Source organism: Etheostoma spectabile, chromosome 20 (genome assembly GCF_008692095.1).
Source record: "Etheostoma spectabile isolate EspeVRDwgs_2016 chromosome 20, UIUC_Espe_1.0, whole genome shotgun sequence".
NCBI classification, from domain to species: domain Eukaryota; kingdom Metazoa; phylum Chordata; class Actinopteri; order Perciformes; family Percidae; genus Etheostoma; species Etheostoma spectabile.
The window spans coordinates 7,339,578-7,358,364 of NC_045752.1; the positions used below are offsets into that span (position 1 = coordinate 7,339,578).

At 39.4% G+C, this 18,787-nt stretch overlaps 1 protein-coding gene and 1 long non-coding RNA gene across 2 annotated transcripts; one reads left to right on the plus strand and one right to left on the minus strand.

The window, feature by feature from the left end:
- Positions 1-2,825: 2,825 nt before the first annotated feature.
- ncmap (non-compact myelin associated protein) lies at positions 2,826-18,403 on the plus strand. The gene is made up of 4 exons (XM_032500725.1): positions 2,826-3,343; positions 15,331-15,437; positions 15,869-15,953; positions 17,287-18,403. The coding sequence occupies exons 2-4, from the start codon at positions 15,344-15,346 to the stop codon at positions 17,555-17,557; spliced, it is 450 nt and encodes a 149-aa protein (XP_032356616.1). The 5' UTR covers positions 2,826-3,343; positions 15,331-15,343; the 3' UTR covers positions 17,558-18,403.
- Positions 7,336-14,470, minus strand: LOC116670278 (uncharacterized). Its single transcript, XR_004326988.1, has 3 exons — positions 14,461-14,470; positions 11,992-11,994; positions 7,336-7,410 (listed from the first exon to the last, which is right to left on the minus strand). It is a non-coding gene; the product is annotated as an uncharacterized LOC116670278 (long non-coding RNA).
- Positions 18,404-18,787: the final 384 nt, after the last annotated feature.

Genomic DNA, 18,787 nt, shown 5'->3' on the forward strand with positions numbered 1-18,787 from the left:
TTTTCAACACGAGGCTATACATGTATTTGATATGTATTTAAATGCTAATGTTTAATGTTAGAATGGTACAACAGTGACTGTCTTATTACTTATTGCACTTTGCACCTCATATTTTCCTCAAGGACCTAACAACAGTTATTCTGCTCGGCCGGAGCCTTTTTTTTTCAATTGTAAAGACACTGACAGCAAGGTTGAGTTAATGATTCTTTCAGGGAGCAACACTGGACATGAAATCTATAACATGAAAGGTGAGGTGTGGCAATATACAGCCGTGACCTACAGTTCAGCAGCCTATTGAATCGGCTGCAGTCTCCTCATGTCAGTCACGAAGACCGATGCTGCTCCTGAATGTGCTCATAACAAACTGCACGTCATTATTACGTGAGGGGAGGAAAACAACAAAGCCAAAACGCTGGCACAGTGTCAGCAATGATTTTACCAAAAAAGATGTTTTCCAACTTTTTTTTTTTCCAAAGATATCTATCTACGTGAAGAAATAGTTGGTTATATAGAAACCACTGAGTGTATGATAGAGACCCTTAAACTTACAATTTCAGGAAGGAGATTTGCTTCCTGACCTGTATAGAACCCTTCATATTTAACATTAAGAAGCAGCTACGCAGGGTATCTAAGGTTGTAAAGGTTACCTATGTCACTGCTGACATATTTAATGGTCTTAAGGTAAAAACAGCTACTGGCCATCACTATTTTACAGGTAGAGAGGACTAAGCAACAGCTGTGAGATGAAGCAGCCCTGTGTTTTCCTCTCCATGACACAAAAAGCCCTCTCTCTCTCTTCACGGTGCTGGGGAGTGGGAAATTCCTCTTCACAATGAGCCTTTTTGTTGAATGTTAATATGCATGTGCACCTAAGGGGAACAGGTCAGGTGGCCCCTGTGGGTGTTACTGGGGCCAGTGCCTCCAGAATCCTTTAAAGGTACTCTCCAGGGTTACGCAGCATGAAAGTCTCAGTTGCTCAGGAATCTTAAGTGATGCATTAGTCATGAGATGACAATGAGTTTTTAGTGAAGTGGTTACTTAAAAGTGCACGTAATGGAGCTAACGGCATGAGCCATTTTAGACCCTTTTTAGGGTGTGCTACAAGTTAGAGTTTGCGAACGTGTCTGTCAGTGACAAAGGACCAACAATTACAGGTTCAAAGGGTTTGAAAAAGGTTTAATATCCTGTGTTGTTGTAGCCAATACTGTACATCTGTAACCCAGTCAAGAAAAAGGTCAATATAAACATAGTGTTGGCCAATCATAGGAGGTTGGGCCAGACTCCCTCCTTTGGCTGAATCTCCATCTGGTCTGTCAGAGGGAGAGCAGTCCGTGCGGTTGGGAACATAGACCGTTAACATTATAATAGTCTATGGTTGTAAAGTTGGTAGTCCTCAGACTCAACAGGTAGGAAATATAATTTAAGTCATCAGTCCATAAGATGTATACAATAATTGAATATTTTGGTAGACAGACGCAAACCTCATGCCTCTCAAATTGCATTTTCAAAATGTCATTGTTTCATTACTTTTACAATCAAACTTGACATAATAGGGAAACTGAAATTAATATCTTCATTCTGTCAAATAAAAATGCTAATAATGTCCTTACTCTGGGGAACCGTCAAAGCATATTTACAGGGCATTATCTGACGATAACATCGGTTACTTACAAATCCAACGTTAACGATATAAGAATCCCAAAGAAATTAAAATGTGGTGGGACACACAAACGTTAGCGTTAGATGAGCTAACAGCTAACGTTAGCTAGTGAGCTAACTCAGGAAAAACGCAACAAAATTCAGGCATTGAAAAACAAACTAAATAAAAAAATCACGTTCTTGTAAAATTTAGACAGTATTACTATATTATTCTAAATAAGTAATTAACAAATGATGATTACCTCTTTTTCCCTTTGGTGAAATCAAACTCATCAAAAAATAAGATATGGTTACCATTACCTACTTGTAGCTAGGCCTAGCTACTTGACTGAAACCAACACAACAACATTTTTGAAAGAAGCACAATGAACATGAGGACACCAGCACTCTATGCAGGTCATCAGGTAAAGCAGAACAATGTGTGTGCCCAAATGCAGTTTAGTTACACCGTTTCACAAAGGCACAACACTGACTTGTTTTCCAGTCATGGGCACCCCTTAGCCCCTGGCGGTAACATGAGGCGAGATCCTGACGACTTGATGGCACTGTCTGGAGAAAGACTACCTCGAATCAACGGGCGTGTTACATGAGCTTCGGGTGCTACAATAAGAGTGAGACAGATAAGTAGGACAGTCAGGAAGATTATGGCTAGTAAAACCATTATTTTTTAGTTGACAATGTTCAAACAATTGGTGCCAAGGGTCTAAATGGAGGTTATTGTCCTATGGTGAAAGAAAACACGGTTGCATTCCGTATATGTTCTACTGTACAAACACACCCAGTACCCTTTGGACAAGTAAATCAGTTAATTTTCAACTACATACATAAATGTGTTAGTGCAAAGATGAACAGATTTGTAATAACTTAGAAACCACATACTTTGTCTGCACACACACACACAACATGGACACACGCGCAGTCTTATTATTCTCCACAAATACGAGGTAATGAATTGATTGAAGAGAACACACAAAAAGTCACACGTGTATGTATTCAGTAAATATACATGCACAGGAGCACATGGTCAAAAATGCATGATGGATTTTAATAAATTATATGTTATATGTACATTTTTTTATCTTCCTTGACAAAACGCACAGAGCTTCACCCTCTCCAGTTCATGTGAGATATCCTGCATGATATCCTGCCAAATGCAGATGCAGCCAGTTTGATTTTGAGAGGCAGTAGTCATGGTGAGAGACGATTCAAGCAGACAACTCTGGAGAGGCGCCTCTCTTTTTGATCAGCGGCCACGGCACGCCTCAGGGCGAGGCGGAAGGACCTGAAAAACCTGCTGCCTGCGATTATTACGCTCAGCGAGGAGCAGCTCAGGAGCAGCAAGTGAGCAAGCGTGGAGCCTCTTCCTCTAAACATAAACACTTTGATTTCCACAGAAAGCACACACAGAGGCATCTCTGGTTGTTTTTAAACTCTTTTGACCTTTGTTTTTGTCTGACCCGTCTGTTCATACCTGCGGGACTGTCCCTTTAGCAGCACCTGGGACTTATTTATTTATTGGAGTAGCACACACTCTTCTACTCCCTCCTGCCTCTCTCACCAGATCTTGTGTGTCTGTCAGCCCGCCACTGGGGGACTATGCCCCTATCAGTCAACTGAGGGTGGGGGCTCTGCAGCTGCTCACTCTCCCATCTGGAGAAGGCTTCGGCTGAAATTAAAGAAGACGGTAAGTCTTTGCTTTTGACTATCTTCTATTTTCAATTCAATTTTCAATTCAATTCAACTTTATTGTCATTGCACTGTCACAAGACAAGCAACGAAATGTGATCCACATCTATCCGAGTGTATCACAGGTAAAATATTGTATATAATTTTATGTATAAGCAAAATATAATAGTAAGGAAATTTAAAATGTTGTGTAAAAATATATAATATATAATATGGAGCTCTATGACAGATTTATACAGATTATATAATTATAAAGTATATGTATAAGCAAAAAAGTAAATAATTGTAAGGGACTATAAAATGTAGTGTATAAATATAACATAGGAGGTCTATGCACAGATTTACAGATAATACAGGAGAGTTAGTAAAAGGATTGTTGTAAAAGGATTATAATGTATTAGGATTTATATCGAGATAAATAATGGCGATTTGATTTACAGAATATATAACGATTATATACATATGTGTATGTGTGGGACAGTCCATGGTATGTGTGTGCGTGTGAGGGCCCATATTTATTTTGTATGGGTGGACGCGGGGGGTTGCCATCTTATAGTTGTATCAGGAGGCGTTCAGAAGCGTGACAGCTGTAGGAAAGAAGCTGTTCCGGTGCCTGGTGGTTCTGGTCCGTAAGCTTCTGTAACGCCTCCCGAAAGGCAAGAGGGAGAAGAGTGTAGTGCAGGGTGAGTGGAATCCTTTGTGATTTTCCCGGCCCTTTTCAAACACCGCTTCCTGTAGATGTCCTTGATGGTAGGGAGTGGTACCCCTGCGATGTGCTGGGCATTTTTACCACCTCTGCAGTGCCTTCGATCGGCGACAGAACTACCCATACCAAACAGTAAACAGTTAGTGAGGATGCTCTCAATGTACAGCGGTAAAAGTTTTTGAGGATCCCTGAGGCAGCAATGGTTCTTCTTCAGGTCCTCATGAAGAGCGGCGCTGGTGCGCCTTTTTTGATGAGTTTGGAGCAGTTGGTCGTCCAGTTCAGGTCTCAGAGATGTGGACACCCAGGAACTTAAGCTCCACGCTCGCCCACGCCTCCCCGTTCCCCTGATGTGGATGGTGGGTGTAGGTCGAGCGTTTCTCCTAAAGTCCCACAATGAGTTCCTTGGTTTTTTCAGTGTTCAGCTGCAAGTTGTTTTTGTCGCACCAGTCGCCAGACGGTCCACCTCCTCCCTGTAGGCAACCTCATTGTTGTCTCTAATGAGGCCAATCACCGTGGTGTCGTCTGCAAACTTGATATGCGTTGGAGCCATGGACAGGTCTGCAGTCGTGGGTGAAGAAAGAGTAGAGGAAGGGACTAATCACACAACCTTGTGGCACTCCAGTGTTCATAATGATGGTGGATGAGGTGTGGTTGTTCCAGCCAACATGTTGAGGTCGACTGGTCAGAAATCAAGCAACCAGTTACACATGAGTGAACTGATGCCGAAGTCTGTGAGTTGGTATGAGTTGTGATGGATTACAGTATTAAATGCTGAACTAAAGTCTAAGAAACAGCATTCTGGCGTAAGTGTTCTTGCTGTCCAGGTGAGAAAGGACAGAGGGCAGTGCTACAGAATAGCATCCTCTCTGCTCCTGTTGCCTGTATGCAAATTGGTGGGGGCCAGTGTGGGGGTAGACAGATCTAAGATGTGCTAGACCAGCCCTCCAAGCACTTAGTGATGATGGGGGTAAGAGCTACCGGGCGGTAGTCATTGAGTCTGGTTGGTTGGAGTTCTTGGGAATTGGGACGATGGAGGTATCTTAAAGCAGTCGCACCACAGCGCGGGCCAGGACAGGTTGAAGATGTCCGTCAGCACTCCTGCCAATTCCCCATTCTTATCTGGGCAGAGTTATTTTCCTTCTAAACTTTGTCTATTTTGGTTGAGAGGAATACCTCAGTGATTGGCCATTCTTTTCTGTGTGTGTGTGTGTGTGTGTGTGTTTGTGTGTGTGTGTTGTGTGTGTGTGTGAGTGTGTGAGTGTGTGTGTGTGTGTGTGTGTACAGGGATTCTCCCAAAGATAATGTGGCGAGACTGCAGGTTAGGCTCAGGTGAAAGGGAATTTCTCGCATTCCAGAGAGTTTTCAGATTTAGAAATCTGTTAAACCAGTTTTTACATCAAGAAGATGTTATGTCAGTCCTCACCCCTATCTGCCTGCACTATCTCTTATTGTTAAGTGACTGTTTTGTTTGTTTTGAGTTTTGTTTTAGTAGTTCATTTGACCAGGGAAGATGTCTGTGTAGTTCTAAAAAGTGACTGGCTCCTATTAATTCATTAAATCAGCTGCAGTCATTTCTTTCAACGTTAATGATTTTGATTGCATACCAGCTGCACCTAATCACCTTGAGGTTAAATATGGTTGAAATTCCCCTCTGCTGGAGAGGGTGTGGAGTAATTGGGGATTTGTCACACACCTTTTAACAGTACACAGTATACAAGTATATCGGGAGGTAAGGAGGTAATGAGAGTAATTAGAGAGATATTGGGGTTGAACCACATAGATTAATTTTAGGGAACACACCTTTAAGAGGGTTGAAAAAAAAAAAATTGTATATGCTCAGAGCTCTGGTGTTAGTAGCCCATAAAATGATTACGAGGAACTGGCTTAAACCACACGCACCCACCCACCCTAGACCAGTGGACGCGAAGAGTCAAAGATGTCAATTGTATGGAAAATATAACAGCAAAATTACAACTCAGGATGGACATTTATTCAGAGAGGTGGTCGCCTGTCATACAGTATACAGTAGTTGAATAGAGTGTTAAATTCGAACTGGACACTTGCAGTTAGGATAGTAACCTCTCATTTCTTGTGTGTCCGTGTTGCATGTTGATTCTTGTGTACATAAGCACATGTCAATGCTATCTGTTTTTGTACCATGTTGTGTGAGACACACTGTCAAGGATCTTGTTGTAATAGACATTCAAAAAAAGAATAAGGTTAAAATTAGAGTCTGGATCCCTTTGAAATGTCACTGGGATGGTATACAGTCAGTTTATACAAAATGTATGAGTTTTTGTTTTTAGCATTTATACATTGGCCTACAGTAGTGTGTTCCTGAAAATTTGATGAGAGAGAGAGACATGAGTTAGAAGATAAGATAAAATGACTAGTGTAACCCTTTAAAAGAGCATAAAAAGCCTAAAGAACATGGAAGTACATGAGGGTGCAACATGCAATCAGCAGGCCATTCCCTCCATCCCCTTTCACAATATGATATTCACTCATTTTCATTTTGGAATAATAAATATGTAGTTATAATGAGGCTGTAACTAGATCAACCTAAAAAGTTTGAACTGATTTTCAAATAAAAAAGAAATCAATCTTCTGTCTGGCTCTGTAGATGATAAGATTAGCATCTTTTTTTAACCAGGACAGCAGTTGTCAGATTACACAACATGCTTACGTAATAAAAAGGGTTCTCCAATGTTTTCGCAGTTATTTTTTTTTAATTATATCACATTGGTACACAGAATGTGCCTTTGGAAGATTGGATGAATGGTTGCTGATAATGGGCAATCTAGATGTTCAGCCTAAAGTTCAGCCACCCACTCAGATCAGCTGGTATTCTGGCTATAATGGAGTGGTATGAAAATGTATTGATGTACATTGTTTGAAAATATGCTTTGTTATCCGGCCTTAGAAAGCATACTGGACATACCATCAAGAAGCGTGAGTGTGCGCAAGAGTCTAAATCTTCACCTCTTCAACAAAATTACCTCTAGACTCTAATAAAAAGTGTTCTTGTTAGCAGCAAACATCTTCTTAAATGCTACACTGTAGCAGGCCGAGGTGTCAGTGTTAGATTAATAAAACGTAGCATGATGAAAAGGGCAGCTCAAAAGAAAACCCAGTTCTACTACATGACTTAATTCTGACTAACATAAAGTTAGTGTTAGTCATTTAATGTGGCATAAAGTCTTAGTCCTATTATTGGATTAAACTACTATGGAAAATCAGAATATCCTGACTGAGAAATCAGAACTCAGAAGTTAAGCAAGCCGCTCTGAAGGAACTTGTTTTGGTGGAACATGTGTTTGTTTAAAAGCTGTTTTAGTCGTGCTACAGAAAACTCTGATCTCTTTCCGGCCTAAATGAGTGAAATCCCACATTTTTTCTGGCGGCAACGGAGTAATCCCGGAAGTGGAACGTCAAGGTTATAGACTAGTCTGTTTCTAACTCAGCCAGTTTAGACAACTATTGGATCTCTCAAAGCTTTTTTTAAAAAGTGTTTTTTTTTTGCTTTCTTTCTATGAATATCCATTTGTCATGCTTTTTGTAACCTCGTGAACAATACATTGAATGCTGAGCAGCTGTTGTGCAAACCTGGTGTTTCCAATGACAAAGTAATTTCCTTCTTCCATCTTTACCCACTTGTATGATTCTTAATAGGAACAATTTGGTCAGAGTTCATTTTTAAAATCATACTTTTTTAAACCTAGTTTGGTACTCAGGTGATCAGTTGCATTTTTAGTCACTTTTACCCATTATGATATGTAGATATTTCATGGACAATGCAGGCTGTGCATACCCAACTACACGTCGAGTACAATGCTTCTTCTGTCATTTCTGGCTTTCACACAACTTACTCTCAAAACACAATTATCGTATGTTACCTCTTTACTACACACATCTTTTTTAATTTGCCAGTTGTTAATTGTCTGATGTCATTTCATCATTGACGTCAATAACAGACCGCTGTACGCTGTGCCGGAGGCCTGCCAGTGCTGTTGCAAATCCCTTGGTGATGGATTGAGGTAGATAAAAGTCACGGTTAAGTCCCTCTTCCGTGTGACATATGGAAAACAAATCAAATGGCAAATTTGCATCTGACGTGACGCAGATGACCCCTCTGCTGTGACTCCAGATTGTATACTTGCTGAACTACTAGCTCCACCTATGTCTTATTAACCTGCTGCTAATTAATTGACTCCTCAAATATTGACTCCAAGAGCGTCGTTTGATCATGTTTATGAACTTGTGTGCTGGAGCCTGCGTTAAACACGCGTGTGTGGACGAACAGGGGGGAAAAGTCAAGCCGGTTAACTACTTTGTCTGGCGTTTCCTCGTATAAAAAAAAGAGGAAACTAAATTGTTCCTGTTCTGCGTTGGGAGTGCGATCTCTGAAAAAGCAATAAACGATTTGTTTACTGAGGGTGGAAGAAAGGATATTGAGTCTGCCATGTTAGCGAGGAGCTGCACTTTGTGGAACAACAAACAAACTATTATTACAGCGAGGAAAACACTGTCTGAAGTAAATGCTGACGTCAAAGTGATCTGATTAACTCTAGTTGTAATTCCTTTGCCCCAAAATCAAAAAAAAAAAGTTAAGGCTCATCTGATCATATCTATGACTTTAAGGTTAGCAGGAGCAGGCCAGTGGTCAGCATTGTTCATCACAGGAAGAATCAGCAATTCTTTATGGAAAAAAAAGCTGAAATGTTCAAAAGTTTATTTTATTCATATAAAACTTCACTTCTAAAATCAAACAAGGTTTGCCCCACAGTGCGTCACAAAACAAAATAACATCTGCATGCAAGCATAAACCATGCATAAATATACATAGATACATACATACATATATGGGGGAAATATAACAATATTTAAATAGAAACAAATTAAAACCCATGAAATCAGATGTAAACAGATTTGAACTTTGTTGTCACATAGGACGTATTTCCTGCCATTTTACTTTACTAATACTTGAATTAATGACAATGAAGGATGTACAGTAAGTTTATTGTTTATGACATTTCCAATCTACGGATGACGGATGAAGCTAATCATTTGATTATGCTGTTTGGTTAGCACCCCAGCTAGCAGCTGGCGTGATTCTGTGCTTTGTGGTTAAAGGAGTAGTTTGACATTTTGGGAAACGTGCTTGTTTGCTTTCTGGTGGAAAGATGGATGAGGAGATCAATACCACAATCTGTACGGTTAATATGAAGCTAGTGGTTGGTAGGCTTAGCTTAGCATAAATATTGCAGGCAGGGGGAAACAGAGGTCAGTGATTTTGGTTAGTTGTGCAAAGGATCAGGTCGGATTTGACTGTATTTGAAATCGGAATGAATGTGAAGAGCAAAATCAATCGGCAGCGACTCTTTCTTGTCAACTTTGACATAGTTTTCAACTAATGTTAATGTGGAGAAAAAACATTTTCGGTGTTATAGTGTTATAAAGATGTAGATAGATAGAGGGCTCTCCTCACCTATGTCTGGAAGGAGGTTGAATGCAGCGCAAACATTTGGTGATTTTTTTTTTTGTATGTACCAATGACGGGAGCCAGTTCTCTTTTTAGTGCGTGCTTAACAAAGGATAATCTTTTAAGTATTATGTAGCTGATGGGATGGAATTATTTCCTTGTAAAATAAAAGTTAATAAAAAAATAATTAATGATGTTCATGTGTAACACTTTTGGCAATGTACAGTGCTCAGGGCAATTATGGTAGTTGCTACAGTATTTAGCCAGCGGCAAGCACAAGTTGTTTGTATTTCCGGAGGTCCTGTTGAAGTCACAAAGTCAGGAACTGAGTGTAGGATGGCGAGAAGTTCCAGGGCATGAGGCGTGTCAACTGTGTGTGTTCCCTCACCTGAGGGCTCTCCAGATCTTTACGTGACGTCTACTACGTCAAGTCTACACTTAAATCCTGTTGTTTTATTGTATTACCACCCCATGGACACGCCCCATGCTGAGGGAGTTGACACACCCACCCAGTACTGATGAAATGCCGGCAAGTGCCAGGGCTGCAGTTGACAATGCTAAAACGTAAGTCTACATATTGTACAAGAGGCAGCACTACTGCTATATCTGCAAGTACAACACAGCCCAAGAAACAGGAGATAAGTTCAAATCAAACTAAGATTCAAACTTTGCTCATATTATGCTCAATTTCCGGTTCGTTATTTAGAGGTTATACCAGAATAGGTTTACATGGTTTAATCTTCAAAAGACACCATACTTTTGTTGTACTGTACATTGCAGTAGCTCCTCCTTTTACCCTGTGTGCTCTCTGTGTTAGCTACAGAGTGAGGCATCACACTTCTACTCCATCTTCTACATGTGCAGTACCTAGGTAAGGACTACTGTTTAGAAGCCAAAAATCCTAATATGAGCACTTTAATGGATTCAATCCATACCTTGTTCTGGCATTAAAGCAAGAACATTTTCTAATACAATCATATATACCTTTTTAAGAGAAGAAAACAGTTTATCAGTCAGCCATGTAACGTAAAAACAAAAAAAACTGCTTCATAAGCTGTATTAATAATAGCGGTCACCTGGCCAATAGTCTGTCCTGTGGAGTAAAGTTGGAAATGATTTCTACTTGAGACATAATGTTCTGGTGAGGATCCTCATTCCTGTGGTTTGTACAAAACAATCCCTCACTTGTGTACTCCCTCTGCTGCTAAAATAAATAAATTAAAAAATCGGCTTAAGCTAAATGTATCTCTGTGCTGTACAATTTAAACTTGATAAATGCAAGTACAGCAAGTAAATTGTCCAGCAGGAATACAATACTGTGTGCAGTATGTGTCTTGTGCACAGAAATTATTAGCGCAAGGGTGCAAAGTCCCTCTTGTAACAATTGAATCAGGTGCCCTGAATCCTTCTCTGTGTTTGTGTAAATGCTACATTTAGCCTGTTAAACTTCAGGCTTCATATATATATATTAATATTTATTGTAAACAACTGACTTTGACTATGAATTCAGGTTAAAAGGCTTATAACTGTAAATAGAGCCACAAATAAATATGCATCCCTTAAGGATGCCATGCTGTCTGCGCTTTGCAAAGGTCCCTTAGGCAAATATGGGATTTACGATTTCTGCACCATGTTGCCAAAGCAGTAGTATTACCAACTTTACACAGCATATTAGTCTGCCACTTATCAGAAACTGTCACTACTACAAACAGCGAATGATGATATATGTCATTACTAATCTCTATGTTTAATAGTGTGTCAACACTGGGAGAAGATGGTTGTGCAATGTTTGCTGTTAAGCAGGAAGCTGCAAGACGTACAGTACACACAAGTATCGAGGACTAGCTTCAAATCTCTGTTGTCAGCCTGTGATTGAAGTTCGGATTTGGTTTTTCATTAAATCCCAATTAAGAAAGAGTCCAAATCCTACTTTGTGGAATATTTTCTACAAATCTTGACCCTGTTACAGGGATGTGTATGCCGTTGTAAATGGTCCTTTTACATTGCTTCAGGAAATTTACAGCTTGGAGGTGAAATGTAAACCAATAATGGTTAAGGCTGTGTGCATAAACCAATGGATTTGTGCATACAAAACTAATCTAATAACCTGCGTGAACGAAAATAAATTTTGATTGTAAAATAAATGTTTTTACAAGGTAAAACCGTTGATTAAAAAACATGTACAAAAAACTTTCACAAAAATGTTCACTTTCTTGCAGAGAAAACCAAAAGGCAGATTTTGTTACCTTCCGACAGAGCCAGACTACCCCTTGTTTACAGTCTTTATGCTAAGCTAAGCTAACAAGCTGTCAGCTCCAGCTACATTTTTACTGTAGGCTCCAGGTATAAGAGTGGTAATGATCCAACAAACGAACTATAACATTCATTTGAACAAACTTTAAAGGTCAGAGCTAGTTGTTTCCCCCCGCCTCCAGTCTTTATGCTAAGCTACGATAACTGGCTGCCAGCTGCAGCTTCATATTTACCGTAGTGACTGACATTGTCAATGAGAATGGTCTCAACCTTTTCATCCAACTCTGCAAAAAGCAAATGTTCATTTTCCAAAAACGTCCATCTGAACAGTGGCAGTGTTTGTAGCCGAAAAGGAATAGGCCACTGTAAGTGTGTGAAAACGAAGACAAAGTTTCAGCTTACAACATCTTTCAGCAGCCAGGTGTTCATTAGAACGTCGTCAGCTGTAGTACAGGGTTCTTTGGAACAGCAGCAGCTACATACCTGACATGTAACAGTGAAGTTTTTAATATTTATTATATATACAGTATATATTTGTGTTTTGTACATGGACTTATTGAGTAAAGCAAAAGCAGTGCTGCATATCATTTCATATATTATGACATTACAATATTTTATGAATATTAGAATATTAATATTATTCTTACCAACTTCAGTTAGTGCTTTTGAGAGAAACAGCAGTCTGATGTCTGTCAACTACCTTTCATTAAGTTGACTGGTGGTTCATAAACTTAATCATGTTCAGCGGTAACTTCCCAGGTATGCTAAAAAAGTTTTGCATACTTTTTTTGTGAATTTGGATGTAATCAATAGAGCAGTTGTAGAGAATAGAGACAACAAGGGATGTGTGCCTGCCTGCGTGCGTGCATGTGTGGGTCTGCTCTTCTTTGTGTTAGGGTAGTCGATGCAAATCTTGGAGCACCTGCCCTGACTCTGCTTCTGTCCTTCACCCCCAGCAGACAGTGCAATGTCACTCATGTCTTCAATGCAACAATTGTTTTAATGCAATATGACTCTTACTTCATCTGTCTCCTATAATTAAAAAATTGTTGGTTACAAAAGATGAGATCCTGACCTCCACGATCATAAAAAATGACATTTCTCAGTTTAACAAAATTCTGATATGATAAGCCGCTGGATGATTTCAGGATTCATCATTGAAACTGTTGAATGAGAAATGAAAATGAATAAGCACAAAAAGATAACCCACCGCACATTTCAGGTTTACAAAACTGCCTGCATGAACATAAAGATAGATGCTTCTGATAGATGCGACAGATCAAGGGATAATTTTAAAGATGACCATGTAAATAATAATGATCACATGTCTGAGTCATGGTCCCATGATGACGCTTGTGGTTCTAGAATGGGAGAAGTGGAAACTGAGGGACATTTCTAAAACAGGCTCAGTGGAAGTTGAAATGAACCTACATGTAATCATAATTCATTAGTTTTTAGTTTTTTTTTACTAAACTCAAAAACAAAGTGACAGCAGGTGTAATTTTTTCATGTTAAACTTAATCTCTGAGCATGCAAAGGCACATCATCCCGACTCAGTGGAAAGTACCAGTACTAGTTTCAGGGCCAGCTGTGTGTGGGTTGTTTCCTGAACAGTATCCGCGATCCTTCTTAATAACAGAGGATCTCTGTGTGACACGTAACGATTGCAACACAGTAGACTAGATCAAGATGACAGTGTGTTCAACAATGATCAAGATCAAGATGACAGTGTGTTCAACACTGTCACCTTGATCTAGTCTACTGATTAGAGCTGGGCGATATGGAGAAAATCAAATATCACAATATTTCTGATCAAACACCTCGATATTGATACCGCAACAATGTTCTAGTGTTGACTATTGGTGCTTTCACAAAATATTTACACAATGAGATTTTTGATAAATAATCAACAGTAATGTGAATATAATGGCTATGTGGGTAAAGGCAAAACATAGAACAGTTACAACAGTCTGGGGGTTTCAGAAAATGACATCACTTTGCTGTAACTGAGCCTTTAAAACCTGGAAAAGACAACTCTTACCATGTTACAACATCCAAAATCTATCTAGTCTTATATCACGATATTGATAAAATATTGATATTATTGCCCAGCCCTAGTTCAGATCAATGAAAACAATGATTAAATGGGTCATTTTTCAGAGAACAAAATCAGATCAGTGCATCTTTATATTAGGATATGTTCCTCATGATAATCATGGCTGTTAGAGAGGGACAAAAGCACGGGAAAACATTTGCCATGTTTTTGATGAGTCATCAGGAAATATTTCAAGATTTAAGGATGTTGTTATTTGATATTTTCGTTATTCTCAGCAAATTCCATGAAAAGACCAAGACCAGTTAGTCTAATACTTTCCAACTTCCCTACCCAGTCTGCAACATTCAACAGCAGGTCCAAATGTTCATACTAAAGATGTAGTTCTTTGCCAAATTGATATAAAAAAAGGCTCCATCATTTTCTAAAACAGCTGAGCAGCTGAAGTGTTTAGCAAATGTTACTCAAAGAGGAGTAAATGGTGCATTTGTCGCATTTCAATATTTATACATACATGTCAGCCAGTGCAAGCCTGTGGCTCGCTGATGTGTTTTTAATCATTTTTGGAAGAGCAAGGAGGCCTGTGTCACAGAGGAACAAGTTGTAATAGGCTACGTCTACACAGACAGTACTTGTTAGTAGGATCAGTTTATTTGTTACAATGAGAAAAAATATCTAACATCACCAGACATAAATTTTAACCTACAGCAAAACATATCCACTCCCTCTTAACAACCTTATTGTGAATAGTGTGTATGTATGCATACAGGAGGGGGGTGTTAACACGTAATGAATTCATGTTCCAAAACAAGAACTGTAGCACAGCACTGCAGCTCTGTAATGCACATGTCCTGCATGTCTCAACATTGTTTCCTGGTCTGTTCTGGCTTGGATCAGTCCATCTGGTGGTACACATCCCAAATGTTTTCATAAAGCTTTAGCAGACATGACAGTGATGTATAAACCTGCTGTGTGATCATAAAGCCAGCTGATAAAGAGCTATCTCAAAGCCGTTCAACCTTTCCAATCAGTTTTATGCCAGTCATGTGAATGTGATGTGAGGTTTGCACGGAGACAAAGTCTACAGTACAGTATGAGCTGCCTGTAGTTTAAAAGATCTTAATGGTAGTTGTAATCTGGTCAGCCCATCTGTTCTGTGGAGTAAGGACAACACAGATTACTACTTCACACACAGTGTTCTGGTGAGGATCCTCATTCCTGTGGTTTAAAAAAACAATCATTCAATGCAGTGCACTCCCTCGGCTACTGTCACCTGTCTACTCATTATAAAAACTATATCACGCTGATTTTTTAATCTTCAAATCCTATATTCTCTCCTCATTCTATTCCTGTCCGCTCGCTTATTAATCTGTAGTATGACTGCAGCAGAAACGGTTTTAGCCTTGAAAAATATTACAGTTACATAAATGTAGTGCTCTGTAGTCATGGTTTTAGAGAATATTCAGTTGACTAAAGTGTTTTTTTTTTCAGGTAATTGCTGAAGATGCAAGCTTCAACTGTCTCACCTGGGACCAGCACTTTAATACCTTCAAACACAACCACCACTACAAAGACCAAAGAACAAATACTCATCCAGAGTAAGGATATGTGTGTGTGTGTGTGTGTGTGTGTGTGTGTGTGTGTGTGTGTGTCTTTCTGCATTGTCTTCTTGTCCTCTTAAGTTGGATATCAATAAAACACACCCTTGTGAATGACGTGTTTGTTCTGGACACCATTAGATCTTAGAGTGTCCCCTATGGTAGATAAGACAAGACTCATAAATAACAACCGACCGTGTCATGCGGTCTAATCTAAATGGTTTGTATGGGAGTGGCACTCATGCATTTAATATGAAATGTTTGCCTGTGAGTGATGTCGTTGCCAAGCTACTACAGACTACTTCTGGTGGAAACGTAGAAAAAGTTGAACCACATGGAGCAGAAGGAATATGTCCAATGCAAATTTTAGGAACGACACACTGACTGACAACCTTTTAACATGTTAGTCACTCACTCGTTTTGTTTCTCAGGTTCTGGAGCAATGATTGCTGTCATCGTCATAGGTATAATCATCCTTCTTGCCATTCTCCTAATCATCCTGAAGACATACAACAGGTACGGTCGCATTCCTGTTTGACAGGACAATTTCTGCATGGTGAACGTCATGAGCAAAATATGTCATACATGTCGTGAACATACAACGCTATTTTATTCACTTCCAAAAGGCCTGGAAACCTGCTGCTGTTTCTATTTTTTCATCAGGCAAATGAAATTATGTATATCATTATATATCACAACCTTATTAGCTTGTGATCCTTTAAAGTGGCGCAATGCCTACTCTCAGCCCCAAAATCACTGGTCAAATGAGTTGGACACATGCAACATGTGATGTTCCCTTCTTGTATTGTCATTTCAATCATTTTTACAAGAACATTTAGGTGACACTTTTATCCAAAGCGACTTACAACTGCTATAAATGTCAGAGGCCACACGCCTCTGGAGCAACTGTGGGTTAAGTTTCCTGCTCAGGGACATGTTGGTTGATGTATTGCAATGGGAATTGAACCCAGACTCCCACACCAAAAGCATGTGTCATATCTACTGCGCCATCACCCCCCCATCATTTTTAGAGGCCCGAGGAGGTACAACTACCACTACTATCAAGTATTACACAATATTTACAATACTTCCCCCTGAAGTAGAAGTATAAAGTAGTATACAATGTAAAGAGTAATTACAGTATTTGAGTAAAGGTACTTTGTAACATTCCACGCAGCCAACGTGAGGGTTGGGACCCCCCAAGGGGTCGTACCATGAAACTCAAGGGGTCACGATACAATGCACAACAGATAAAAGAGAGAATTAAAAAGACATCTCTTCTACACATCAAGTCCAGTCAATTTCATTTGTATAGCCCAATATCACATTCTTGTTCTTTTCTACCCTTGCTTCGGAAAAGGAGCCGCCCCCTCAAAAACAATTTTAACCGGACAGACATGCAGTAGATGTTGTGTGTACAGAATAACCAACATAATAAAATGACAGTGTAGACAATGTAAATGATCAAAATTATGCAAAGGATGTAAGCAGAATTAGATCTTTTTGTTCTGACTTTTCTATAATTAATTGTTTTCTTTTCTCTGTCAAGCGTCTCAAAGTTATTCACATGAAATAATTTATGAAGACAAAACACATTGGATATATTGTTCACAACAAATAGACATATTAAACTTAGTATGAGCAATGAGGAGAGCTCACAAGTAGACCCAAAGCCAAAAAAGAAGGGACTCAGTAGTAAAGTGTGGGTATTTTTATTTACAGTTTTGACAAAGAAAAAAAAACATTATTTTCTGTCTTATTTGTCCTCTTTTCGGTCATTTTTTAATCACATGCCAATTTGCTAAATGACAGCCCAAGTGAAGTGACATCTTGGTTTATTTGTTGCCAGGCGGACACATGTATCCAGAGTCCTGGGAGCCAGCGGTGGCTCCAAACCTCGTCCGAAGATGTCACAATCCAGCAACATACCGCTGAGCACCATGGGAATCAACTCTGTGTCGGGCAGCATCTCCAATTCAAACCCGGCCTCAGAGAATGGCTTCCAGCTGCCCAGAGTGGAACTGACCAGTGTGGAGGGAAACCACATAGAGGAAAGCAGCACCATCAGTGATTCCACTGCAATAACCATACATGAGTCTCCATCAGTGACAAACACATAGCAGCAAGACTGTGGTTCTCCCAACAGGCCCTGACTGATGTGTCGTCTTCATCCGTGACCACATGCTGTGTGCAGACTGAATCCTGTGAAAACTCAATCCGTGACTTTGGTGTTTTCACTGGCAATCTCCACCAACTGAGCCCCAGCTAGCGACTACAATGATAACAACATGTCCTTTTGGTGAGAAAAAATATACATCAGGAACAAAACGGTACCATAAACAGACATAACGGATTGCATGAAGGATGTTGAAGGACGGGGAACTGAGATGTTCTTGAGAAGATTTGGTTTTCGGCTACAGGCAGTGTTCAGCGTATAGATGCCAGACATTTCTTACGGTGTGTAATCTTTGCAGGTCACTACTAATACAATGCAAAAAACTATGTGTAGAAAAGACTGTAATGGCTTGAGAACGTTGCTCATAAGTGTGTACATTTCTGTATTAAATCACATAGGTTCATGACTAAATTTAGGACTAGTATAAACTTCAAGGAAGACAAAGACAACATGAAAGAAAGCTAACTCAGTGTGTAATGGATGCCAATATGTTTGAGGAAAATGTGTTGACATTGCAGATTTATTTTGATCTAACATTATTCACAAAATCTGGTTAACCTTGCATTATACTGTCTTTATTTTCTGATCACAGATTCTCTCAGATTAGTTTTTGTTCAAGAAATCTAAAAAATGTCAGTGTACTTTTTTATTACCTAAGACCGCAAAGATATTCTATGAGACATCTGGGTGTCAACCTAAGAAGCTAATGTGAATCCTTTGTAGTTTGATGCCAAAGGATTTTGCACTTTATTTCTATTGCTTCCTGTATTTGTATTTTTTTGTGTTTCTTTAAATTAAATGAGATGGAAAATAAAAAATAATATTTTTACTTGTGGCTGACCTGTTTGTTAAAAACGAAGTGTCATTTTACATGACATTACATTACATGTCATTGAACTGATGCTTTAATCCAAAGCGACTTACAATTTTGCTATATATCAGAGATGCACACCTCTGGAGCAATAAGGGGTTAAGTGTCTTGCTCAGGGACACATTGGTTGATGTATCGCAGTGGGAATCGACCCAGGTCTCCCACACCAAAGGCACCACCACTCATTTGTATAGAGGATAGGTAAACATTCCGGTGAACGTTGCCTGATTCTAAATAATGGTCTCTGATATGATGAGTTTTTGTTGTTAGTTATTGCGCCCTCAGCTGGTACGTTTTGGTACG

What these genes read in the sequence shown, in the direction of transcription:
- ncmap (XM_032500725.1), top strand. Translation starts at nt 15,344, where the DNA reads ATGCAAGCTTCAACTGTCTCACCTGGGACCAGCACTTTAATACCTTCA. An exon ending in AGAACAAATACTCATCCAGA is followed by an intron (nt 15,438 to 15,868) that starts GTAAGGATATGT and finishes TTTGTTTCTCAG; the next exon opens with GTTCTGGAGCAATGATTGCT. An exon ending in ATCCTGAAGACATACAACAG is followed by an intron (nt 15,954 to 17,286) that starts GTACGGTCGCAT and finishes ATTTGTTGCCAG; the next exon opens with GCGGACACATGTATCCAGAG.